The following is a 15,002-nucleotide window of genomic DNA, read 5'->3' as shown; positions in this document are numbered from 1 at the left end:
CCTGGAGCAAGTGGCTCATGCCTGTAACCCTAGCTACTCAGGAGGCTGACATCTGACAATTGCAGTTCAAAGCCAGCCCAGGCAGGGAAGTCTAAGAGACTCTTATCTCCAATAAACCACCAGAAAACTAAAGTAGCACTGTGGCTCAAGTGGTAGAGTGCTTGCCTTGAGATGAAGAGCTGAGGGACGGTGCCTAGGCCCAGAGTTCAAGCCCCATGACCAACCCCCACCCCCCAAAAAAAGGAGATTTACGAGCTGACTCTGGTTAAATTCTCATTTTTCAAAAACAATGCTAAAAGACTTTGAATACACTCCCCCGAGTGACAGAGCTAAGACCACAACTCATACTAGGGTATTTACTATGTGTATTTTTCAAAGACAAGTTGTTTATGCACATATTTGCGCTATCTTCTCAACTAGATTATGAACATTTTACAGGTAAGACTTGTCAGTCTTTGCTGAAGACTTGGGCCGTAGAGCAAAGACTTGCTTTGTGGCTTTTTGGGATTTCCCCTAGGATGGTGTTCCCTGTTGAACAATTCGAAGGTATTGTCACCAATCTACATACCCCATCATCTAAAGACATAGTCTTCAAGTGGATTTTTTTTAGGGGAAGAGGAAAGGGTAGATGGTTACCTGATTCTTAAATAAAGAGACAGAGCTTCAACAAATAGTTAAAAAAAAAAACATTTGCCACATTGAAACATGATCAAGACACACAAATGAAAAGAAAGCCTACAAAGATAACATAGGCAATTATTCCTGTATAGTATAAATTACAAACAAGCATTGTTATCACTGTCCTCACAGATATTTGAGATTTTCTTTCCATAAATCAATAGAAGATGCCATGAAATAGCAATAATCAGATAAGGAGTTCCTAGAAAAGAGACAGAAAAATATGAGAAGAAAAACATGGCATAAAGAACCAATCCAAGACTTCCAACATCTGACTATACTAAATTTAAGAAAAGAAGACCAGAAAACATTGTAGAGGAAATCAAAGGAATACACAAGAGAAATTTCCAAAGACACAGGATATAAACTTCAGATTGAATGTGCCCAACAAGTGATGGGCAAATCACTTGTGGAGATGGGAAATCCTACTTGTTTTCAGAAAGGAAAAACATCCATGTAAGCCATCAGTGATTGAGAACAAGACTGTCAAGAAACTTCAATACTGATGCTAAAAGACCGAAGGAGTTTCATTAAATTTCTGAGGAAATGTGATTTTATACCTATTATTTTTGAACTATTATGTATGATAAAGGCCATTTTCGGAAATGTAAGAATTAGAAAATTATCTCTAGATATCCTTCCATAGAAAGTTACATGAGAAGAAATAATAGCAAAATAAGAGATGAAACCATGGGATTCAGAAAGCAAGAGACCCAACCCAAATAAATAAGGGAAATTTTGGAATGAGATGGTATTTTAGGCCTGAGTTCAACCAATCAGAACAGAAGACCCCATGATAGAATTAGACACTAACGGGGAATAGAGAGGCAAAGCAAATGTAGGAAAAAAAAAAAACTAATTAATAATAAAGTTCAATCAAATCAAGTGAAGTACAATAAAGATGTCATTAATAGTGAAGCAGTAGGTAAAAGGACTGTGGTAGTTATATTTTACAATGAGTTACTAATTGTCTACCACAAGTACAAACAAGTAAAAATTAGTGAGAATTATGGTTAGCACACAGCAAAACAAAGTAAACATTAACAAAGTGATGAAGATGATGACTAATGATATTACTAATATAGCTTATAAATTGAGAAAATGGTAGGGAGAAGCCTAAGAGTATTAATTTCCTAATTCTTTATAATAGGGAGATAAGCAATACCATTGAAAATGGAGAATCAGATTAAAATGTCCTAAACTCCTAAAAAAAATTTTCATCATCTTTCTCATGTAATTTTCTAGAATGTCTTAGAAGCTAATATTTCTTTGGGTGAAACAAACATTTGTACAAGAATTTATCTGTTTAATTCTCTTGACAAGTAAAATTAAGTATAAACCTTTTTCTTAAAACAAAATGTATAGTATTATATATTAAACATTTTTGCATATCTTTCTCTGTAGGGATGTGTGAAATGTTCCTAATGCTAATGATAGGATTCATTTCTAAGTAGGGGAATTTTGGGTTAGCTTTTGATCTTTTATAATTTGTTAAATGACTTAATTTTAGAATATATAGTAATATGTATCTTTTACAGAAACTTTTAAAAAAGTCATAGAATTTAGTTAGCTCTACTACTCACCAATTGCTTTGGTATAATGTCTTGCTCCAAGAAGCAGTTCTGGGGCTCGGTACCAGAATGTTACAACCACTGGATCCAAGTCTGCTAAAGGCTTCAAAGGTGAATTAAATAATCGAGCAAAGCCCATATCAGCTGTAAAATAGTAATAATAATAAACAACTAAGTAAATAAATTTTTAGAAATCTAAGTCTAATTTTACCATTTTATTTAGAAAGATATGAATGTGACAAAATCTTGAGAGTAAGTGCATCTTACCCTTTTTAGAAGTCTAACTATACAACAGGCTTGAGATCTTCAGTCTCTCTGAACTACAGTCACCTAGTTCTTCAACTGAGTTATAGATAAGATCTGCTACCAGAGCCAAGGATAACCCTTTGAGGTTTCTTTCCATTGTCATATCACCATTGGGATTAGGGGTGGTGATGAGCTGCATTTTTACTGTGTATTGTCTTCACATACTGTTTAGAGTAAGGCTTCTCATTATTTGCATCAGGTACTGAATAGGTATTCACTGGTATAATCAGATGTTGACTACACAGTACTTAAATACTATTTTTCCTACTTATTTGGGTTGAATTTCACTAACTTAATTTTAAAGATCAGAGTATTTTTTTTAAAAAGCTGGAAAAGACTTTAGAGAGTATTAAAATCATAGCCTTTTTAAGGTAAGGAAATAGAGGTTCAAGAAGAACTCAAACCTCAGAGGTAGCTGAAGATGTAATGTTTTTTCAGCTTTTTACCCCTAATATTATCACATGCATTGTCATTACATAGCTTTTGCCTAATACATGTTGATTACTATTCACAGTATCTATTTAGAAATGTCAAGATTCATTCATCGTTGAGTAAATTGAGTATTTTTAATGAAGTAGATTCTGCTCTAACCAAATTAATTACACAGGGAAAAAAAAACCCAAAGTTTAGCAGATAATTAAACCAAGGGTCAGATTAATAAACACTGGTTTATTAAATGCTTCTTAAATGTGAATACATGAAGACACTGAAACCTGCTGACAAAATATGCACCACACATAGAAGTGAAATTCCAAACCAGATCATTTTAAAGATATTATATAAAATTTCCCCACATCATACAATAAGGAATACATCTATAAATATTCTTGAGTTTGGCTTCTCCTCATATCTTGAGCTTCTAACTGCATTTGATGCCACCTAATAACAATGTTCAGAATCCTTTAAAAGCCCATCTATGTATGGACTTAAGCATTCCATGGCACCAAGATGAGATCTGACAGTGCCTTATCAAAAAGGTCAACAGCGTGGAGTACCTTGAAGTACATCAAATGTTCTTACAACTAAAAACTTGCCAAGTTTGTATCATAAGAGAACAGTTCAAAGGTCTAATTAGAAATGAAAAGTGAGATTTGGGGGGATTTATAAAGGACAGGGAGAAGGGTTAAGAACACCCAGGCTTTTCTTTGTTGGTGAAATAGATTAACTGATGCCTTCTATTCATACTAAATCTTTCAACCAGAAATTACTCTAAACTTCGTTATATACTCGCAATTGTGTTGTTTTTAATTAACAGAATTAATTACATTTTCAACCCACACACAAAACTAAATATGTGACAAACATAACTTAACAAAATGGCAGTAAAATAAATGACCACTTAAGATAAACTTAGAGCTACCCTTATAGATTATGTGACCAGAAGTCGTCAGGTAAAATATTGCTTTGATATACAAGAAACATGAGCTATGTGAAAACATGTCAAGGTACAAAACACCTATTAAATATGTTTTCTCGCCCTCAGGCAAAGGACTACTACAAGACAGTCAGGTTAGAACTTGGGTTCTATACTGGTTTCATGGTTTCCCTTAGAGTTTATAACTCCTCATCTAGACAAGATCAAAAGAGGCATGTTCTCATCTAATCTAGATGAAGTGAACTGGACTGATGGTAGACTAATCAGCATGTTATGTGCTCTTATAACTCAAAATGAGGCTGGCCCTTAACTAGAATAGAAGCCATTCACCTCCACAGATAGTGTTTAATAAAGGCAGAGGTCTGTAAGAAACTTGCACAGCTTGTTATAGAATTAGAACATTTTAGTCTCTTAAGAAATGTCTGACACCTCTCAAGAGAGTGAAACATATTTTACTTTTACATACAGACTTTAAAATGGTTTGGATCATATGAAACTAAATGAATATATGCATATTATTATAGCAAAAACTAGAAGTGATATGGCTGCCTGCAAAAGTTTTAAAAGAGTGCTACACTGTGACTTATCAAAGATATAACATACCAATTTTTACTCTTCCTCGCTCAGGACCTTCACCCATAACTAAAATATTAGCAGGTTTCTGTGGAAACAAAATAGTGTTTTTTTTCAGTAGACAGTAGTAGTTTCTTTTAAATAGACAATATGCCAATATAACATAAATCTACCTTTAAAAAAAAAAACCTCAAAAATTAAAACCAAACACAAAAGGTCACCAAAAAGCTGTGTGTCTATGAAAAACAATATGCAAATTTCACGAAGGCCCAAATATGGTGGCATTTTTCTCCAGAGTTAAAGCTTTCCTTGTCCCTCTCATCAGTCTATTTTCAAAACTGTGAAACTCCTGATATGAGATTTACAATGCTGAGGTTCCTTGTACTCTTTCAACATAGAAGGCTCTGTGACTTTTAGGAAAAATAAATCTGTGAACACCATTTAGAAAAAAGTAGTAAATTAACCTATGGCACGGAGTCATATGATAACCCTCCTTTGGAAACCATGAAGTATGTGTGTTTAAATACAGAGAAATTTAATAAAATCCTTTCTAAACAAGTTAGCAAGATATAATAGGATTTTTTCCTGATAGGAAGCTTTGAGGCTTTTATTTTTAAATTAAAAAGAAAGCTAAAATTTAATAAGAGAGGCTTACTGAAGTAGTATTTTACTTTCAAAAATTCTAAAAAACATACCAGATTAACTGTCACTCAGTTTGTTAAGAGCTGTACCCACTAGCATAGCATGTAAGAGTTATCCTCTTCGAGGAAGAAGAAAGGGGACGAGCAGGATCAAGTTGGTGTGAGAAGGGAAGGAAGAAGCAGCTGGCTTGCTCTTCAAATCTTAACCTGTTATCCTGCTATTGATTTGATTTTAATTCTACCAGTCTCCTAAATAAAGGTGAAACTCGATTAGAATGCTTCTTCAAATATTGATCAAAACAACTTTAAAATCAAATTAAAGATTTTGATAAAGGGTGGTTACTACTCCATAGGCTTCCCCAACAACAATATTTAGCTATGGTTCCTATACATTACTATGTCTACTAGTGTGCCAACTACCAAAGATCCAAATGATTATAACCAGATGAAACAAAAAGATATTGCTGGAATGGTAAGATAAGAGTTTTAGAGGTTAAAAATTCTTACAATGTTTAAAGTGAGGAAATCTATCACCTGAGTTTAAATGATTTTCAGAAGGTATACTCATTAAGACTAGGGAAGTGGTACAATACACGGTATCTCTGAATAGCTTAGTGCTCTTTTCTACTATATCATTCTGAAGGTAATTTTATGTAGCAATTTTTTTTTTTTTTTGGTCAGTCGTGGGGCCTGAACTCTGGGCTTGGGCACTGTCCCTCAGGTCTCCAGCTCAAGGCTAGCGCTCTACCACTAGAGCCATGGTGCCACTTCTGGCTTTTTCTGCCTATGTGGTGATGAGGAATTGAACCCAGGGCCTCATGCATGCAAGGCAAGCACTCTACCACTGAGCCATCTCCCCAGCCGTGTAGCAAATTTTTGAGTTAATGTGTATTGCTATAATAATGATTTATTTAAAGAAGAGATTCTAGAGTCTGTCATTACTACACACTACCCAATGGGATAGTTGGCTAAGTGCCAGAAGGTAGGCAGAGAACAAACAATATTCTCAGTGAGATATATGCAGGTGCTGCCTGGAATAGACAGAATTGCTTTTGTGTACTGTGTTAATCAATCATCAAAGGTTAGTCTCTGCTTTCTCTTGGGTCCAGTCTACTCCCAAACAAAGCTAGATATCTGAGATATCAGAGATATCAGTCTGTTTCTGTTGCTTGGTACAGAGGAAGGCTTCCAAAGATTTGATGAATAATCATTTAAGAACTTAAAACTTTTATTGAGACAAACGAACTAACCAACTCAAGGGCAGCAATGGAAGGGAGGTAATGAGAAGGATAGAGGGAATAGCTAACACTAAGCAAAAGAAATAACCCATGTGGAAGAAATACCTATACTGTCAAAGCTCATAGAATTCACAAGCGTTAGAGACCACAATAATGACAATTTGCCCCATGAAGGTTAGAATATGTTTGCAATTTTAACTAAGTATCACTATCTCACTACTATGAAATTTGTGAAATTTATGTAATCACTTAATCACAATGAAAAATTAAAAAATTAAAAAAATTATTGAAACAGTATTCTCTTTTAAAAGTTGCTATGTTATACAGAGTTCAGTGGCAGGATTTATAAGCAAAAACTTCCAAGAACTGTATAAAACATCTATTTGTAACCATAACGTTTAGTAAATAATCTCTGATCTTCTACATGCTATCCAATAAAATAACCTTGAAAGAACATATAGAACTTTTCTGGTGACCTTAAGAGGAGACATATTCTCCATTTAAATGTTATTTGTTGCAATGAAGGATCAGAAGTCTAGCATGATCTAAAAGTACTCTAACAGCATGGTGGATTCCTCAAATATAGTTACGTATCCACAGAAATGGTTATAGAACATGCATTACTTCCTGCTAGACAACAATATGAATCCACAATGCATGAATGTTTGAAGCTATTGGTGTCTTTCTTTTATTGCTTATAAAGGAATATATAACTGACTAATTAAAAGACTGGTCTTATCTTACAATGTTGGCTTTTCATCTTTACTGTTGTTGTGCTTCCCTTTACTCTATCCCCATAAAAAATCCAAATAGAACTTAAACAAAACCTTCACTGAGGGGCTGGGAAGGTGGCTCAGTGGTAGAGTGCTTGTGTTGCATGCATGAGGCCCTGGGTTCGGTTCCTCAGCACCACATAAGCAGAAAAGGCTGGAAGTGGTGCTGTGGCTCAAGTGGTAGAGCGCTAGCCTTGAGCTGAAGAGCTGAGGGACAGTGCCCAGGCCCTGAGTTCAGGCCCCACGACTGACAAACAAACAAAAAATTCTTCATTGATATTTCCTAAAGCAAATGCTTGTATTGACGATAACCATTTTTGTACATTTTTGTAGAAGCTTTCTTTTCTCCAGGTTTGTCATGCTGGGAAGACTGTACTGATATTCTAGCATCATTTTAGGAGACAGCTCTCATGCAAAAATGACTGTAGAGGGAACTGAATGAAGAAGGAAGATTAAGATCAAGCTGACCATTATCACAACTATCTGACATTGGTACAGAAGTAGAGAATGAACTGGATGTACTTTATTCTAGGATGAAATGGGATCTTCATAAATTTACTAATAGTATGAAGATTTTCAATCAACAGAAAAGGTTGATTCTCTATATATATCTGTCTATGAAAAAAAGGGGACACATAAAACTCCATTATCAGCTCTTCTAGATTATTCAGCATAAAAATGAATTCTTAAACACTGTAAATAATACAATCTGATAGTGAGCATTCTAGATACTTAAAGATGAGATCATTTTGCCCAAGTTATCCTTTATCCTACTGCTTGGAACCATCTTTCAGATTTTGAATTTCTACTGGTCATTGGTATACGTGTATATGACACTTATAAAGAGTTATTTTGAAAATGGGATTTAATCTTAACAGGAAATCTTACACAGTATTTGTAAGAACTCTTGAGTAAGAAACAAGGTTTCATAGTGTGAACTTGTCCACACTAGTGGTCTCATGTGGGCACTCAAAAAGTTTTACAGTTGGGCTGGGTACTGGTGGCTCACTCTTGTAATCCTAAACTACTTGGGAATTGGAGATCAGGAGGATCAAGTTTGAGGGTCACGATTAGAAGTCAGCTCATCATAGGGCTTCTTAAGAGCCATTTAAACCAATGTTGGTCAGGGCAGTACATGTCCATCATTCCAACTATGCAGGAGGCAAGACATGGAGGACTGTTCTTCCAGGATACCCTGGGTTAAAAAAAAAAAAAAAGAGGTTTATGAGATCTCATCTCAATAGAAAATGCTGGGGTGTGGTGGCACATACCTGTTATACTAGCTATGGTGGAAGTATAAATAGGATGATCCTTATCCTTGACAATCAAGGCAAAAAGTTGAGACCCTATCTCAAAAATGACCAGCAGTAAAAAGGTATAAAGGAATGGCTCAAGCTGTAAAGTGCTTGCCTAGCAAACGGAAGTTGTTAGTTCAAACTTCAGTATGGCAACATATATACACAAAAATGTTTTGGAATTTTGTGTATTTCATTTTTCATATCTTTATAGTAACAAGGCTCAATCCAGACTAAATTACATACTAAAAGAACTAATTCTGACATTTTATATGTCAAAATCTCTATTAGCTTCAACAGAAATCTTAAATTAATTTCCTAATTAATAAAAGTTATTTTAATGAAGTCTTTAAAGAGTTGGGTCATAAGACAAAAACCCAGAAATCCAGTGAGTGTGAACACAATACAGTTTTATAATAGGTTTTTTTGTTGTTGTTCTGTTTTGGGTTTTATTTTTTTGCTTTTTCTCCAAGACTGTCAAATTCTACTTATAGTACTATACATTTTACTGGTATTATATCTGAAGACCTTTAAGTCAAAACAGAAATTATTAGCCTCCAATTGTCTCTTGTCTTTCATTTCAATGTGAAAACAACAAAGCATTAGAGAATTTTTAGCCAATTCTGTCTACTTCATGATAAGAACACGAATGTGACTGATATTTCTATAACTTCCATAAATTATTTGTTTAAAACTGGTATCTAAAAATTGTTTAAAATTGAAATTTAAAAAATTCAAAAACTGTCTAATTTCAGACAACTGAAGTATAGCACACATGCTCTAAGAAACTAATAGGAAATTAACTTATTTTCACTAATGCAAAAATCATTAATTCATTGTTGTAGAGACCAGCACTGGCAATATTCACGTCATTAACTAGCGAACATGGATACATACAACAGAAGTAGCACAACAGTCATAAAATACTTTCAAATGTTTTAAGCACAGACATAACTCATTTGTTCCTAATAATATGTGTACACATCAATATGTATTTTTTTAATTTCATGAAAACAATTTTTTCAAAGCAAATGCATTGTCTTTAATAAAGTTATAACACAGTTTAAGCAAAATCTACTAAAGAGTCTAGTTAGAAACAACCAAAAGCAAAGAATTCCATTGTGTATATATACCACATTTTCTTGATCCATTCATCTACTGAGGGGCATCTGGGTTGGTTCCATATCTTAGCTATGGTAAATAATGCTGCAATAAACATAGTTGTGCTGGTAGCTGTAGTATGGTCTTACCCAAAAGTGGGATTGCTGGTTCATAGGGGAGCACTATGTGGAATCTTTTGAGGAACCTCCATACAGCTTTCCAAAGTGGTTGAACAAGTTTACACTCCCACCAACAATGTAGTAAGGTTCCCTTCAGTCCACATCCCCTCCAGCATCTGTTGTTATTAGAGTTCTTGATTATAGCCATTCTAACTGGGGTGAGGTGGTATCTCAATGTTCTTTTGATTTGCATTTCTTTTATGGCTAGAAAGGTTGAGCATTTCTTCATGTGTCTATTGGCCATCCTTCTTTCCTCTTCAGAGAAGTTTCTCTTTAAGTCGTTAGCCCACTTATTTATTGGGCAGTTGTTTCTTAGAAGATTTGTTTTTGGGGGTTTTAATTTTTTGAGTTCCAGGTATATTTAAGATATGAGACCCTTGTCTGTTGTATGGCTAGTGAAGATCTTTTCCCAATCTGTGGGCTTTCTGAGTCAAGCAGAAAAGGTCAGATAATTTGATGTTAGGAGAATGAACCCCAAGATAAGTACTCAAATGTTTTTGTTTTTTTTTTCCTTTCATGAAATTGTTTCTAATATATTTATAAGATGATTTCTATGTTGCTTTGTATGTCCCTCCCCCACGGTATAACCCATGCTTTCACTGTATTTGATGTTGGTATAATTTGTGGAGGGGAAGGAAAAAAACAAATCGTTTAACTAGAGATACAGGTGGACCCATTGCAACAATGAGATGTACAAGTCATTATGTCGAAAAACGAACTTTACAATTTTGGTGGGGGGAGGGCGGGGAGGATCAGGTAGGGGGAGGATCAGGTGGGGGGAGGGGGGAGTATGGGAAGGGATGGGAAGGGGAAACAAAGAGGAGGCAACAATGCTTGATAGGAAATGTACTCGTTATCTTGCCCATGTAATTGTAACTCCTCTGTGCGATATTCTCACAATTAAAAAAAAGAAGAAATAAGCAAAAGCTTATAGACTGGAAATCTGAAAATTAAGAAGACCCAAGTACATATAAAGAAAAACATTAAAGAGCAGACAAAATATAAACAAACTTTTGATTTTCCAAGTGGTTCTTGCTCTATTTATTAATATGTTTAACCTAATTTAGAAAACATTATGGTTATTAGTGAAAAATCATTACAAATACGAACTTTATTTACATATTAAGCAGTTACAACAATAAACAATAATATGCGTCTGCATTCGGTCTTTCCAAGTATTATTTCCTTGTCACTTTTATTAACTGTACTAAGTTTCCATTACCAGGTATACCATCCCAGGCCTGAATTTTTGGAACTAAATCTAATAATGCTCCACTGATATTACTTGATGAATTATATCTCTCCCACTCCCAACACTCTGACACATACCCAGGTAATTTCCTTGGGATGATGATCAAGATGTATTGTATTCATAAACTGCTTTTTGAAATAGCAACTCCTTTGTACAAACTTAAAGATAATAAAAAATGAATTACTTAATATGAAAAAGGATCTTAAAAGTAAAATTAACAAACTAGTATCACCTCAGAATTACTGTTCTAAAACTAGACTTTGTTCTGTTTTCTAAGGTGCTTTTTTTTTTGTTTTTTTATTTTGTCAATTATGGGTCTTGAACTCTGGGCCTGGGTGATATCGCTCAGCTCTTCAGTTCAAGGCTAGTGTTCTACTACTTGAGCCACAGCGCCACTCCTGGTTTTCTGATGGCTTATTGGAGGTAAGAGTCTCACAGACTTTCCTGCCCTGGCTGGCTTTGAACCCTGATCCTCAGATCTCAGCCTCCTGAGTAGCTAGGATTACAGACATGAGCCACCGATGCCCAGCTGTTTTCTAAGTTTTAAAAATAATACATGCTCAGTAAATAATACATGCAAAGTACAATGCAAATAAATCGTCTATAATATCTAACCTAACAGGTAGCTACTTTAAATATTTAGAATATATCTTTTTCCCTCTGTATAAAATTAAATATATTGCTTGCAGCTTTTTTTTTTATTGTGAAAATACTGTACAGAGGGGTTACAATTACATGGGCAAGATAATGAGTACATTTCTTATCAAGCCTTGTAGCCTCTTCCTTTGTTTCCCCTTCCCATCCTCCCCCTGGCCCCCCCCCAATCCTTCCTGCCTCCCTCATCCTCCTCCTTCTCCCCCCCCCCCCCACCAAAGTTGTAAAGTTGGTTTTCGACATAACTATTTGTACATCTCATTGTTGCAATGGTTCAAACTGTATCCCTATTTATTTTATTTTATTTTTTTCTGGGGTCCAGTCGTGGGGCCTGAACTCTGGGCCTGGGCGCTGTCCCTCAGCTCTTTAGCTCAAGGCTAGCGCTCTACCACTTGAGCCACAGTGCCACTTCTGGCTTTTTTCTTTTTGCTTATGTGGTGCTGAGGAATCGAACCCATGGCTTCAGGCATGCAAGGCAAGCGCTCTACCACTGAGCCACCTTCCCAGCCCCCTGTATCCCTATTTAAACAATTTGTTTTTCCCCTTTCCCTCCACAAATTATACCGACATCAAATATAGTGAAAGCAGGGATTTTACTGTGAGGGAGGGACAAAGTAACAAAGAAATAATCTTATAAATGTGTTAGAAACAATCCCTTGAGAGGAAAAAAAAAACGTTTGAATATATATCTTAGGGTTCATTTCCCTAACATCAACTTATCTGACCTTTTCTGCTTGACTCAGACATATACTAGTTATTGCAAATAATGGAAACCATGGCACCCATGTTTCTTTGAGCCTGGCTTACTTCACTTAATATAATGTTTTCCAAGTGTTTCCATTTCCTAACAAATGGGGTAATATCATTCTTTCTGATGGAGGCATAGAATTCCATTTTGTATATATACCACATTTTCTTGATCCATTCATCTACTGATGGGCATCTGGGTTAGTTCCATATCTTAGCTATGGTAAATAAGGCTGTAAACATAGTTGTGCTGGTAGCTTTAGTGTGGTCTTGTTTGTAAACATTTGGGTAAATGCCCAAAAGTGGGATTGCTGGGTCATAGGGGGAGCTCTATGTGGAGTCTTTTGAGGAACCTCCATACTGCTTTCCAAAGTGGTTGAACAAGTTTACACTCCCACCAACAATGCAGTAAGGTTCCCTTCTGTCCACATCCCCTCCAGCATCTGTTGTTATTAGAGTTCTTGATTATAGCCATTCTAACTGGGGTGAGGTGGTATCTCAATGTTCTTTTGATTTGCATTTCTTTTATGGCATTTCTTCATGTGTCTATTGGCCATCCTTCTTTCCTCTTCAGAGAAGTTTCTCTTTAAGTCTTTAGCCCTTCTTTATTGGGCAGTTGTTTCTTTGAAGATTTGTTGTTGGGGGATTTAATTTTTTGAGTTCTAGGTATATTTAAGATATGAGACCCTTGTCTGTTGTATGGCTAGTGAAGATCTTCTCCCAATCCGTGGGCTTTCTATTGATCTTGCTAGCTATGTCCTTCCTTTGCCATGCAGAAGCTCGGCAACTTCATGCAATCCCATTTGTCCAACCTTTCTTTGATTTGTTGTGTTTCTGGGTCTCTATTAAAATTTTAGCCTGTGCCAAGGAGACCCGAGAGTTTCTCCTATTCCATCCTGTAATGTTTTCAGAGTGTCTGCTTTGACTCCGAGGTCTTTGATCCATTTGGAGTTGATTCTGGTGCAGGGTGATATATAAGGATCTAGTTTTAGTTTTCTACAAATAGTTAACCAATTTTGCCAGCACCATTTACTGAAGAGGCTGTCTTTCATCCATTCTATTTTTTTTTTAGCTCCTTTATCGAAGATTAGATGGCTATAGGTCTGGAGATTCAATTCTGAGTTTTCAATTCTATTCCATTGGTCCTGAGGTCTGTTCTTATGCCAGTACCAAGCTGTTTTGATTACTATGGCTTTATAGTAGAGTTTGAAATTTGGTATTGATATTCCTCCAGCACTGTTCTTTCTGTTGAGGATTGTTTTTGCTATTCGGGGTCTTTTATTGTTCCATATCAATTTTTGGATTGCCTCTTCTATTTCCTTGAAAAATGAGGTTGGAATTTTGATAGGTATCGCATTGAATTTGTAGATAGCCTTGGGAAGTATAGCCATTTTCACGATGTTGATCTTTCCAATCCAGGAGCTTGGAAGTTTTTGCCATTTTCTAAGTTCTGTTTTGATTTCCTTTTTCAAGTTTTTAAAGTTTTCATCATAGAGGTCCTTCACTTCTTTGGTTAATTCCTAGGTATTTTATTTTTTGTCGGGCTATTACAAATGGAGTCACTTTCCTAATTTCAGCCACACTTTTCTCATTGTTGGCATAAAGAAAAGCCACTGATTTTTGAGGGTTAATTTTATACCCTGCTACTTTGACAAAGTGCTTGCAGCTTTTTACATTGAGTATTATATAATAATAATTTTTTTTCCTGTTGCTGCTACTAGAGTAGAACTCAAGGCCTTGCACGACTTGACAATGCCCCCAGTAAATTTGCTCTTAGTTTATTTTTTAAATGGAGTTTTGCTTTTGTGCAGCGTGGCCCTGGACCACTAGCTTGCTGCTTCCACCTTCTGAGTAACTGGGATTACAAACATATGGAAATATATCTTACTTGGTTTTTGTTTGTTTGTTTTGCTGATTGTAGGGCTTGAACTTTGGGCCTGGTCCTGTCCCTGAGCTCCTTCTGCTCAATGTTAGCATTCTACCATTAGAGCATCACATAGCCACTTCCAGCTTTTTTGGTAATTAACTGGAGATAAGAGTATCACAGACTTTCTGGCCCAGGCTGGCTTTGAACCATGACCCTCAAATATCAGCTTCTAGAGTAGCTAGGATTACAAGCGTTAGCCTCCATGCCCATCTCTTTTGTTTTTTGACATAAGGTCCTATTAACTTTTGTGCTGCCTGGCTGCAAACAGACATCTTCCTAAATTCACTTCCAGAACAGGCAGGACTATAGACATGAGCCATCATACCCTACTTCAGGATTCTTTTTAATATGGGAATTACTATTCTGATATGAAATTTATGAAATTTTTCACGGTATCACCAAATTATATAATTTATCTCATATTAAACAATTAGATTCTTCTTAGCTAATGAAAATATGTCATAACAAACATTTTTGTATATGCCTATTATAACTTCCAAGAAATCAATCTGTCAGGTAGACTATAAATATTTTAAAGGTTTCCTTTTTAATTAAAAAATAAAGATTTCTTCCTAAAAAACTGAAGTATAAAAATTGGTAAATTCAACATCTTTCATATAAATAATGTATTATTATTGTATTTATAATATTATATCATATTTAATATTTTGTATCACTAGTGCAGAGATCAG

The 15,002-nt window shown here is 35.4% G+C and overlaps 1 protein-coding gene across 4 annotated transcripts in view; it reads right to left on the bottom strand.

Annotated features, from left to right (window-relative positions):
• Positions 1–15,002, bottom strand: part of Cdk8 (cyclin dependent kinase 8) — a 113,715-nt gene that overhangs the window by 14,616 nt on the left and 84,097 nt on the right. For 3 of the 4 annotated variants that reach the window (XM_042685448.1, XM_042685449.1, XM_042685450.1), the window contains exons 5-6: positions 4,534–4,591; positions 2,262–2,393 (exon numbers count right to left, since the gene is read on the bottom strand). In XM_042685448.1, the coding sequence (XP_042541382.1) occupies positions 2,262–2,393; positions 4,534–4,591 (190 nt within the window). The remainder of the gene's footprint in view (positions 1–2,261; positions 2,394–4,533; positions 4,592–15,002) is intronic. The other variant, XM_042685451.1, reaches the window with a different exon arrangement.

The sequence above is a fragment of the Dipodomys spectabilis genome, unplaced genomic scaffold (genome assembly GCF_019054845.1).
Source record: "Dipodomys spectabilis isolate Male_0828 unplaced genomic scaffold, ASM1905484v1 ptg000095l, whole genome shotgun sequence".
In the NCBI taxonomy this organism is placed as follows: domain Eukaryota; kingdom Metazoa; phylum Chordata; class Mammalia; order Rodentia; family Heteromyidae; genus Dipodomys; species Dipodomys spectabilis.
Note: the sequence above shows the minus strand (reverse complement) of the source record. Positions and strands in the feature narration are given on the sequence as shown.